Source organism: Cajanus cajan, chromosome 4 (assembly GCF_000230855.2).
Source record: "Cajanus cajan strain Asha chromosome 4, NIPB_CcT2T_4, whole genome shotgun sequence".
Lineage (NCBI taxonomy): Eukaryota > Viridiplantae > Streptophyta > Magnoliopsida > Fabales > Fabaceae > Cajanus > Cajanus cajan.
The window spans coordinates 66,132,613-66,145,562 of NC_138520.1; the positions used below are offsets into that span (position 1 = coordinate 66,132,613).

The window sequence follows — 12,950 nt, forward strand, 5'->3', positions numbered from 1 at the left end:
ACTTAGTAAAAGTTACACCGATATATATATATATATATATATATATATATATATATATATATATATATATATATATATATATATATATATATATATATGAAGAAAGAATATAATGGACATCAGTAAATGGAACAGTAATTTTTTATGATATTAACTTTTGAAGGATAAGAAAACAAAGTCTAGTAAAACACATTCAGACTCAGACAACGCTACAGGAACAAGAGGCTAAAATGTGAGGAAAATATTATTTCACCAACCAATTAATCTTATATCGTTGACGAAGGTCACATCCTCACACATTATGTAATTCCAATAAGTTGAATATACTTTCATATTTTGGAAAATAAAGAACACGAAAACAAATCATGTCTCCTGGAATTTGTAATTTTTCTACAACAACATTAAAATAAAGTACATCAGCAAAAGTATGCATTGACAACAAACACTACATTGACGTGTTCAACCATCTTTGCGTACACGCAAAATTATATTTTTTTTATTAATTAAATATTACTTCTTTCCCTCATAATAAATGTTATATTTACTATTTAGTTATTTTATACAAATCTAGAAAAAATAATAAATAGATAAAGAATACTATATTTACAAAATCAATCTTATGTTTAATTTTTTTTTTGTTAGAGATATATAGTACAATAACTGCTTTGACATAAATGAAAAAGAAGTCATTAATATTGCATTAAAGTTAACAAGATATTTATTTGAAAACTTAGTTTTTCTTCAAATACATTGATGAAGGAAGTAATAATTATCAACTTTATTTAATATAAAATTAGTATCGGAAGATAACATAACTTTTTATTTTATGTAGCAAAAATTACAATAAATAAATGTCTTCTTATATAAAAATTAAATTCAAATTATATATTTTAATAAATAAATATCTTTACTATATAAATTATGTTTTAATTTTATGATAAATAATTTATATTTTGATACAAAATTATTTTTAACTAATGATGTTTTTTTTAGATTTAAAAATGACTTTAATCCATGCAAAATAAACAAACTTGATTTTACTTCATGTTTTTTTCTTTATTTCTCATTCTTGTAAAATTTAGAATTATTGTTTTTAGTCTCTATTATTTATAATATTTTTTAATTATTTATTTGTGTGACACCCTCTACCCCAACATTAATATATAATAATTATAAGATAAATTAGAATGAATTTAAACTTTCTCAATTAGATAAGTCTCAATTAACAAAGAGGTAAATGATTCATATTCACATATATAATCATAATTCACTTGCAGAAATTACATAAGAAATAAAGTTAAAGGTTTTCCAAAACAAAAGAAAGAAACTAAAGTCCTAAACTAGTCTTAACTATACCCCGATGTCACATATCCTATCAAAGCACGCCAAACTGAAGCCTAAGCCTCATCACTAACATCCTCATGCTGATGATCACCTGTAACACAATTTAAACACATACAAAGAACAACAAGGGAGTGAGAAACATCTCACTCAGGTTCAGGTACAAAAATAAAGGTTAGATATCACACACACAATAAACATAATACAAGTTACAAGCACAAATCACATATAAACAATACACATACACAATTAATATCACATGCACACTCATTTATCATGCAATGATGTCAAGGACTCGACTCATAAATGCATGCATGTGGCGCCAATCACATATCACATATCACTGATGTGCTTCCTAAACAACACACCTAAGGTAGTCTAGGAGTACATATAGGGAACTACTCATACACTCTCAACTAGAAGGATGTACTGCTAGGGTATGGTTGAGATAGCGAAGCTGTGCAAGTTACGTCTTGTGCTCACAAATGAGTGGAATCGAGACATCCATAAACTGCACTATCCCCTAGCACTCTCCCAAGTTGTTACACAAGGAGGGTTTTCCCTAACGATGTACTTCATTTCATACCCGTCACATAGATGCACATGATGCATGTTGTGAATAACCAATTTTATCTGGACCCACAAAACCAATGAAATGGACGTCTACTATGAAGAGTGTGAGACCCCTTTCCCTCTCTTTTCCTCCTTCACTTTCACTCACCCTACTCTCACTTTCTTTCACTTGTTTTCTCCCAAACTCTCTTCTTCCTCACAAATTCTCTGAACCTTGTGGCTGATTTCATTTTTCTCTCTAGCTGAAGTCGTGAGTGAACAAGGAGGTTCATTCTCTCAAACTTGAAGCCGTTCAGAGCTAGTCGTGTGCGGATTCTCTTTTTCTTCTCCTTTCTCTTCCTGGAGTTCGGAATCGTCTCACCGAGGTAAGGGAAGTTAGGATTTCTTGCCAGGTGTTTGATTTAGTGAGCTAGGACTCACGAATTGCTAAAGTTTCAAAGGATTTGAGTGGTTTTGGATGAAAACTCGTTTTCGGGGCTTTGGGTGAAAATCGGGGTTTTTCTCATTTGATGGTTGCATGCTGAAAATGAGCTGGTTGTTTGATGTAAATGTGGTATTTTGGATGGGTTGCATGTGTTGGATGGCTTGATTTGTGCAGGTTTTGGAGAGATTTTCGAAGTTTGAGGGTTGCTGCTGGGTATTCCGCCGGGCGCCGTTCTTCGCGTCGGGCGCGTGACCACCAGGGGCCTCCTTTTAGGCAAGCCCGCCGGGCGCAAAGGTGTGTGCGTCGGGCGAGCTTAAGAATGTGAGCCTCTAGATGGCCCATGCCGGGCGTGACTTGGACCGCGCCGGGCGCGATATCAGTAGGTGACATGTTTTGGGTTTTCTAGTGTTGCGCCGGGTGTGATCTTGTCTCGTCGAGCGTGGAGACTCCTTAGGAGTCTCTACCATGGGGGCGCTAGGCGTAATTGGAATTGTTCCGGGTGCGAGACCTTGAGGAGGTCTCTGCTTTCCCTGCGCCGAGCGCGGGTTTGGGCACGCCGGGCGCATGAGACTCCTAAGAGTCTCTACCTGGGTTGCGCTGGGCGCAAAATGGTATTATGCCAGGTGCGTTTGAGCCTTGGCCTCTCTGGCTGGTCTGCGCTGGGCGCGAGTACTCTTGCGTCGAGCGCGCTGGCCCCTAGTGCTCTCTGGTTGTGTCGCGCTGGGCGCGACCATGAGTGCACCGGGCGCGGAGGTGATGTTTAGCTATATGCTATTAGATGTTGTGAAATGCTGATAAATGTTGTTTTATGCTGAGCTGAGATGTAAATGTTAAATATTGTTGTGCTGATTAGACGATAATGCTGAATTATAATATTGTTATGTTGAGCTGTGTTGTAAGCTGTTATTGTTGTATGCTGATTTGCTGAGCGGTTGTAGGCCGTAAGGCTGAGCTGTTGTAGGCTGTAAGACTGAGCTGTTATAGGCCGTAAGGTTGAGCTGTTATAGGAGATCTCCGAGCTGATATGTGTGACGACGCATTGTGTGTTTATTGTTGTTTATGTTGTATAATTGAGGAGTTGTATGCTGATGATGTGTTGATAGCGGTAGCTGTTTACCATTCATGTATTTATATATGTGTATGTTGATTCTTTTCACTAGCTTACCCTTTGTTGTGTCCATGTGTTTTAGACTGCGATGATCATACGTTGTATGGGAGCAGAGCAGGGTTAGGTTGGTGATGAGGCAGGTCTGCAGCTGGCAGATGTAGTGGATGTATTTTGATGTTTTGTTGTATTTAGCTACTTGGTGTAGTAATTTGGACTGATATTTTGTATGTTCTATTTGTTTAAGCTCCAGATTTGACCTTGTGTATATATTTTAGCTGCTATATATATATATATACTTGCTCTTTTCTGTGTGGTGTCGTGGTGTTGTGTTGTGTGTGGTGACCAGCTGAGTCGTTACAAAGAGGAGGAGAGCTCCCAAAGTATGGAGGCAAAACCATATGACAACAAGGAAGCTTGAAGCCCAAACAAGTTGGTTTTAGGAGCCTAGAACAGGCTGTTCCAAAACCAGAACGAGCCATCCCCAAGTTAGAACGGACCGTTCCCAAATTGGAACAGGTCGTTCCAAGTTGCTATAAAGACCTAAAACCCTAATTGAGAACGGGTCATTCCCAAGTCGGAACGGGCTGTTCCAAAATTAGAACGGGCCATTCCAAGTTACTATAAATATATAAAACCCTAATTGACAATGGGCCATTCTACCTTTAAAACGGGCTGTTCCAGGTTCAAAGTAAGCTCATGATGAATAACCCTCTGACATCTATAAATAACAGACTTGAGCACTGTTCTCAAGAAGAAAAAAAATAGTAGAAAAAAACAACGAGAAAAAAATTGGTCTAAGCTTCCTTATAGCTCGAAAATCCTCTCTCTTTCTCTCTCTTTGTAATTCTTGAGTTCTTTGAGAATAATATATTTTTTTCCATATAAGATGAGAAAAAATAGTTAAAATGAGGTTATGAAAATCTAAAAAGAACACCTCCATTGAAGAAAATGGCTAAAAGGAATATGGGTCGACATATGTTGAGCTTTACGTTTTAATTTTTATATTTTACTTTTTGTATCTTTTGGTCCTTGTAACAATAAGGATGCACTAAAATGAGAGGAATTTAGAAATTTGTATATGTGTGAGATAATTGGATGAATTAAAAAAATTAATTTGTACTAACTAAAATGAGAGGGATTTACGTGGACAAATAAATTTAAAAGTAACAAAATCCAAACAATTAGAAATTTCAAATTAAAAATTGATATCGGATGAACACTACAAGAAAATTACATATTAGCGAGGGACTATTCCCTCGCTATTTCGTCTCTAATCTCTCGCTAATCAGATTTGCGACGGAATAGTGATGAAATTGCGAGAGACCATTCCCTAGCTAAATATAGGTAGCTAATTAGCGAGGGATTTAATCCCTCGCTGATCTGTAGCAAAATTCGTCACCAATCCCTCGCTAAGGTCCTCGCTAATTATATTAAGGATGCTTACTATTTGCTCGCTAATTTGCAGTCAAGCTTCCCCGTTATTCCCTCGCTAAGGGGTCGTAAAATATCTCTCTCTAATTTGTAGCTAATCCCTCGCTAATGTTCCCTCACAAACCCCTCTCTATTCCCTTGCTACATTTCTTAGCTAAGGCCTTGCAATTCCCTCGCTGAATATCCCTCGCAGACCCTTCTCTATTCCCTAGCAATATTTCCCTAGCAATTGTTTCGCTATTCCCTCGCAATATTTCCCTAGCAATTGTCTCGCTATTCCCTCGCAATACTTCCCTAGCAATTGTCTCGCCATTCCCTCGCAATACTTCCCTAGCAATTGTCTCGCTATTCCTTCGCTATATTCTCCTAGCTATTTGCTCTTTTTTCCCTTGCTATTTTGTCTTTCACATGATATGCCTCGCTATTTCCTAGCAGATCCCTTACTGTTATGTTTTGATTATCATCGCTAATCCCTCACTATTTTGTCATAATTTTATTTTTAATATTCATATATTCATATATTCATCTTTACCTGCATTTTTCATACTATAACTATCATAATTGTTTTGTTTTGATATCAAGATTGTAGTTCCTGTATTTTGCATATCAAATATATTATTGTGTCATCAACTTGCATCAAACAAAATAAAAATACTAAAGGCTAACTAAAACAATTATGAATTACCAACATAATAAAAATATTCAGTACCAACTAACATAATAAAAATACTCAATTCCAACTAATATAATAAAACTCTTCAAGTGAGTTAACAATGCTAATGTAAATAATAAAAAAGTTACGATAATGCTATTAAAAAAAGTTATAAAAAACCAATTTCCATAACAAATTTTGTTTATACAAAAGTGGGACAGGATTACAAAAATTAAAAATGAAAAAGTTACGATAATGCTATTAAAAAAATTAAAAAAAGAGAAATAAACAAAATATTGAGATTCTAAGAGCTTGTTTAGTTTTATTATTTTCTATTTTCATTTTTAAAGAAAATAAAAAATAAACATGAAAATGTGTTTACATTTTATTTCATAAAATGTTTTCTTTGAAAATGTTTTCAAAAGAAATTCAAAATTGAAAATGAAAAAAATATTATTTTTATTATTTCTTATATTTTTAAAAATGCGGTAGTATATGATTGTAATTATTGAAACTTTTTACGATCATGCTAACACTTTTCTAAGCTTGCAAGCTTATGTATATTATTTAACAGACTTAATTTTTTTATACACATAATTAAAAATGTTGTGATATCTAATTAATTATTTGATTTTTTCCCACTAACTCTCTTTAGCTGTTTTTTTTTTTCTCAAATCAATTTATATATAACCCTTTAATTTATCATTACCTTTACTAGATTCGTGACCCGTGTGATTTACGGACTAATTTTTACTAAATTCATAATATTATTAATATATAATTGTGACAAAATAATATTTCATTATATTTTGATTTGTAATATATTATAATTTGTAACATACATCATGAACTACTAAATATGTTTTTATGTATATGAAATTGACAATCATAATTATGGTGAATGTTAAATTCTAAAATTATAAGTAGTGAAGACAATATTTATATATATAAATTTATAGTATTAAATTTTTGACTTGAATATTGAGTCACAATCAAACATATCATTTTACTTTCGTAAGATTTGCTAGATAAAAAATAGTTATATCTTTTTATTAAACCAAATAGACTCAATGATGATAAAATAAATCTTCTGAAGAAAGAATACAATGGACATCATTAAATGGAACAGTAATTATTATTATTATTTTTTATGATATTAACTTTTGAAGGATAAGGAAACAAAGTCTAGTAAAACACATTCAGACTCTGTCAAACGCTACAGGAACAAAGGGCTAAAATGTTAGAAGAATATTATTAATTTCACCAACCAACTGAAATAATCTTACATAGTTGACGAAGGTCACATCCTCATGCATTATGTAATTCCAATAAGTTGAATATACTTTCATATTTTGGAAAATAAAGAACAAGAAAACAAATCATGTCTCCTGGAATTTGTAAATTTCTTACAACCAAATTAAAATAAAGAACACGAAAACAAATCATATTTTGGAATGTGAGGACTCTACAGCAAAAGTATGCATTGTCAACAAACATCTTCACTACATTGACGTGGTCAACCATTTTTGCGTACACGCAAAATTATATATTTCTTTTATTAAATATTACTTCTTTGCCTCATATATAATAAATGTTATATTTATTATTTAGTTATTTTATACAAACCTAGAAAAAATAATAAATAGATAAAGAATAATATATTTACAAAATCAATCTTATGTTTTTTTTTTTTTGCTTAATTGCACTTTTGGTCCTCCTAATTTAGTATAGGAGTAATTTTTGTGACACCCTCTACCCCAACATTAAAACACAATAAATGTAAACAATAAATTTTTTTTCCTTTTTGAGTAAATCAAGTCTTTCATAGTTGACAACCTTTTTCATGGATAAAATAATTGTCTCAATATTAAAAGGTAGAAGATTCACATTCGTAACTCATCAATTATAAAAAGTCAACATATAAGTATCAAAACTCAAGGAATCATATAAAGAAAAATATAAATTAATTCCAGCAAAGGTGGCAGTGCCTCCTAGTTAGGAATTGATTTATAACTTTCAAATCATGTAATAAAAATAATATGACAAAGATGTACATTTTGGTTTTTTATCAAGGACGCTCAAAATTACAAAAGAAAGATTACAAACTTTATTTACCACTACAAAAAAATCAAGTTTTAGCGACCACCAAAATCGGTCGCTATTTAGGTAAATTCAGTCGCTATTTCATTCAGCGACCGAAATAGCGACCGAAAAAATCCGTCGCTAAAACCCTGGTCGCTATTTGAAATAGCGACCGAAATTTTTTCCGTCGCAATTTAGCGACCGAAAAATCAGTCGCTAGCCAATAAAAATCCGTCGCTAAAATTTTGGTCTCCTAACTTCTGAGACCAATTTTGCGACCGAATTTTTTGGTAGCAATTTCCGTCGCTAATTTTTATATTTATTTAATAAAAACATTTTATAAATCAGTCGCTAAATCGGTCGCTAAAAAACTAAAATAGGTACGAATAAAATCGGTCGCTATTTCGGTCGCTAAAAAAACTAAAATAGATACGAATAAAATCGGTCGCTATTTCGGTCGCTAAAAATCTAAAATAGATTCGAATAAAATCGGTCGCTATTTCGGTCGCTAAAAATTTGAAAACCAATTATTTTGGTCACTATTTCCGTCGCTAATAACTTGAATTAGCTACAAATAATTTCGGTCGCTAATTCAGTCACTAAAATATACCAGTATTTTTAAATTCTTTTTTAATTATAAATTTATACCTGTTAACGAATATGACACTACTACAAGAAGCATATTTTACATCGGTTCTTTAAAGTCATTTACATTGGTTCTAAAACTGATGTAGAATAGAGCGACGTAAAAAGTGTATATATTTTTACATCGGTTCTGGAAAACCGATGTAGATTGCATTTTTTTTATAAAAAAAATATGCTTGTTTTTGGATTTTTTTTTTGTATATATAATGGACAAATATTGTCAATCAAAATAAAATGCGCCATCAAATTACAAGCTTTATTTTCTTATAGTTTTAACATTCAGGGCCAAACATTCAAGGGGAAAAAAGGTTTACTAGCAACCTCTCAAGTTTCAATAACAATACAAAATAAGATGTAGCCATATATAGGAAAAGAATATCATTGTGGAACCCTACATCACCGTACTGCATCACGTGAGAGCCATAATATGCACCTCCATATAAAGTGTTATCTGTAACCCAAAAACATAGTAGTAAAGGTATCAATCACACAACTCTTAACACATACCAATGTTTGTCCATAAAATTAGACCAAGAATTTAACAAAAACAACAACAAAAATAAATCTCACTTATAACTAAGAAATCAAGGAATTGAATTATATTCTTCAATTTATATCCTCAAGAAAGCATAACAATGAAATTAAGGGTGAAATTCAAGATGCAAGAGGGCACATATTCTATGCTCTGCTGGTTTTTTTGCTTAACTTGAGAACTCATGTGACATTCTTACAAGTTGCTCTGTACCTGTTCATGATGGCAGTGCAAGGGTAAATAATTAGTAAAAGGAATTTATTTATACCCACCTGTTCACATCAACAAAAACATTGCTAAACAAAATTTTTAATTTATTATTAATGGATTATTAACTAAATGAAAAATGAAGAAAGGTAGTCAAAAATAATTTCATTGATATGGCTGTATATTATGGTTTAGGTGTTTCTGAAATTTTTTAAAAAACAAAAGAGTTGGATAAAGGTGACTTAACAATAAAATGAAAACAAAAGTTATTTCACCTTTTCTTGTAAGTTATTTTCTTTCCGTGGAAAGTTTTTAATGGTTACAAACTGATGGCTACCACCTGCAAGGATAGGTTTATATTAATAATTAATTATATAAAATAAAATTAACCATTTTTACAAGTTTTTACTTGTGGAGTACTTAAACCAAAACAACCAGTAAACAAAAGCTATAGTGTTATACTATACTTTACTAATTATTGGCAAAAAAAAGGCTCACAACTAAGGTAAAAAAGAATAAAAAAGGACAAATGTGTGTTTTGTGGATTACCTTTTCAAGCTCATTAATTTTAGAAATTGAAATTAACGATTCAGCTATAAAAAGAAAATCCGATTTATATTTAAAACAAAAGGTTTTAAGTGCAAAACTTTATATTGGTTTTATATTGGTTTCCAAAACTTTATCATCAACAATTGCTGACACCTAGTAAAATAATATATAATAATCAGTCAAAGTAACCAAATTCATAAAAGTGCATATTTATAATCAAAATTGAAGCAAAAGTACCTTCTGCATTTTGTCAGCTTCATCTTCCTTTACAGTAGCCACGGACTGCGGTTTTATATTGGTTTCCAGAACTTTATTATCAACATTTGCCGATGTATAGTAAAAAGTATATGATCAGTCAAAGGAACCAAATTTAAAAGTACATATTTTTCATCAAAATTGAAGCAAAAGTACCTTAAGCATTTTGTCTGCATTGCCTTCCTCTGTTTTGGTAGTTATGCTCTATGGTTGTGTATTGGTTTCCTGAGTATTATTATAAACACTAGCTAACATCTGGTAAAAAAACATAATAGATAACAAATTGGATCTATAAATTATGATGAATACAAGAAACTTTATTCAAAAATCAAAGCTGAGGCCTCAGAATGATATCAAGTGTCGCATAATATAAAGTTTGAAAGCCAAACAAAAAAGTGAGACATGATGTTAACACAAATACCTTGCTTTAAAGTTGTAATATACACATTTCTAAGGCAGACTGAAGTTCAGAATTCAACCTATCTGCATCATTTCCAATGCTGGATGCTTCAGTTAAATTTTGGAGGCATCTCCTTAAATGCTTAATGAGGTCAGATATTGCACCAACGATTGCAACTGAAGTATGCTGCTTCACATTTTGTGCAAGCTGCGTGGTGGTGTTAATAATATCAATCTGACGGATAGGCTGCTTGGCAACATTCTTGTGATCCAAGTGCTTGACCAAAATGGATAGTAGAAGATGGGAGTTATCTCCTGGTGTTCAAAAAGTGATAATCAATTAATTATATAGAAAATTAGATAAAACTGCATACTTAAAGAAAATTTATAATAGTGAATTTTTTACAAGGCTACCTGATTCTGCTAGAAGGGATTGCAAATAAATCAAAACACAAGAAGCAACTCCCTTTTCAGAAGACCAGTGGTTATCAATATCAAAATTATGAAAAGTGGTTCAAGGACACGCCACACAGTTGAAGCTTCCTTTGCCAATTTGGCCATATTATACAAGCAAACCTTTGACCAATAAGTAGGATCTTTAGCAGTATCCCTGTAGAAGTAGTGAACCACTTTTCATAATAAGCAAACCTTTGACCAATAAGCAAATCTTTCATCCTTCTCAGCCTCTGCACACACACACCCATCAAAAAAGAAACAAAACCCACGATTCCAAATCCAAGAAAGATCAAAACTTTTTCAAGAACCGTCCATACCAGGGAGTCGGGTGCAGTATTTTCTTCGCAGTTGATACAAGGCAGAGGCAAGGGAGAGAGGTCGGACACGCTCCTCCGGAAGGTGGGCGGGAGGGGCGGGAGGGCGGAGGGTCTGGGCGGGCAGCAGGGGTCGGAGACGCAGCGGCGGAGGACAGGGGAGGAACGGCCCTTGGTGAGGAGGGAATGGAGGTTGAGGGGGACGTGGACGGCGGAGAAGCCGTGGAGGGAGAGGTCCTCTTGGTCGCAGAAGAGCTTCTTGGCGCTGGGCTGGGCGGAGGAAGAGGGGGAGCGGCGCTTGATGGGGGCGACGGCGAAACAGGGCGACGGCGGAACAGGGCGCTTGATTGTCCTCGGATTTAGCGGCCTCCGCGGAAGCATCCTTCTCCGGAATCTTGGAGGCCGGTGGCGATTTGGCTTCGTGGAGCGGAGGCTTGGAGTCTTCTAGGATTTCGGTGGCCATGGATGGGGGAGGGGGGACCAGAGAATTGGGAACCCTAGCGGTGAGAAAAACCCTAGAATTGGAGGGAAAAGGAATACTAGCTCACTCACTCACTCTTTCCCCCTTCTTTTTTGCTTTTCTCCTGGCAAAACTACTTACTACTAACCTAAAAAATAAGAAAATGGAAATTAATTAATTATAATAAATTAAAATATTATAAAAATTATAATTCAAATCAAAAGAAATCAAAAGTATTAAATACATTAAAATATTATAATTAAAAGAAATCTAGTATTAAATCAAAAGAGTATAAAAATCATAACTAAAATTATAATAAATATTCTGATATTAAATATTTGTATTAAAGAAATTATTACAGATTTTAAATTTTATTTATTATGTTTTATAATCAAAAGATATCTAATATTAATTCAAAAAATTATAATAATTATAACTCAAATTATAATAAATAATTTGATATTAAATTTATTATATATTAAAATTAATTAAATATTTTTATCAAAGAAACTGATACAGATTTTATATTTTATTTACTATATTTTATAATCAAAAGAAATTCAATATTAAATTAAAAGATAATAAAAAAATATAACTAAAATCATAATAAATTTTCTAATATTAAATTTAGTATATATTAAAATTAATTCAATATCTATATTTAAGAAATTGTTACAGATTTTAAATATATATTTTAAAGTTTTTATTTTATTAAATTAATTGAAAATAAATTATATTTTATCATTTTTTAATAAAGTAAGTGAATGATAATAAATTAACTAAAATTTTTAAATATATTTTAATTAAAAATATTTTTTTATCAATACAATGACTAAAAGTATTATAATAAATAATGAAATTAAATAAATTAAATCTTATAATGATTATTTTTTAATAATACTAAATTAAATATTCTAATTATTTTATAATAAATTAAAATAAAAAGATAATAAAATATTTTAACTGGTATTTCAAATAAAACACATTAAAATATTATAATCAAAAGAAATCCAGTATTAAATCCAAAGATTATAAAAATCATAATTAAAATTATAATAAATATTTTGATATTAAATATTTGTATAAAGATATGCTACAGATTTTAGATTTTATTTATTATATTTTATAATCAAAAGATATCTAATGTTAAATCAAAAAGATTATAATAATTATAACTCAAATCCAGATAAATATTTTGATATTAAATTTATTATATATTAAAATTAATTAAATATTTTTATCAAAGAAACTAATACAGATTTTAGATTTTATTTACTATGTTTTATAATCAAAAGAAATCCAATATTAAATTATAAGATAATAAAAATTATAAGCTTCTGTATTTTATATATATATATATATATATATATATATATATTACTTTCCCAAAGAAATCAAGTTGGTATAAAATTATTTTCATTTGATGATAATTTATTTTAAAATATTAAAATCTAGTTCATAAATAATTATGACAAGTAGAAATCAAATTAAATAGGAAGTTAAAAGATTTCTTATAAATTTT

The 12,950-nt window shown here is 31.4% G+C and overlaps 1 protein-coding gene across 1 annotated transcript; it reads right to left on the minus strand.

Moving 5' to 3' along the window:
• Positions 1-8,450: 8,450 nt before the first annotated feature.
• Positions 8,451-12,745, minus strand: LOC145956927 (uncharacterized). Its single transcript, XM_083072844.1, has 6 exons — positions 10,613-12,745; positions 10,221-10,513; positions 9,956-10,054; positions 9,782-9,852; positions 9,271-9,335; positions 8,451-8,707 (listed from the first exon to the last, which is right to left on the minus strand). Exon 1 carries the CDS (start codon positions 11,347-11,349, stop codon positions 10,699-10,701), a length of 651 nt encoding a protein of 216 aa, XP_082928970.1. The 5' UTR covers positions 11,350-12,745; the 3' UTR covers positions 8,451-8,707; positions 9,271-9,335; positions 9,782-9,852; positions 9,956-10,054; positions 10,221-10,513; positions 10,613-10,698.
• Between the last annotated feature and the right edge of the window lie 205 nt (positions 12,746-12,950).

Bases quoted from the DNA above. Each gene is read 5' to 3' on its own strand.
- LOC145956927 (XM_083072844.1), bottom strand. From the start codon at position 11,349: ATGCTTCCGCGGAGGCCGCTAAATCCGAGGACAATCAAGCGCCCTGTT.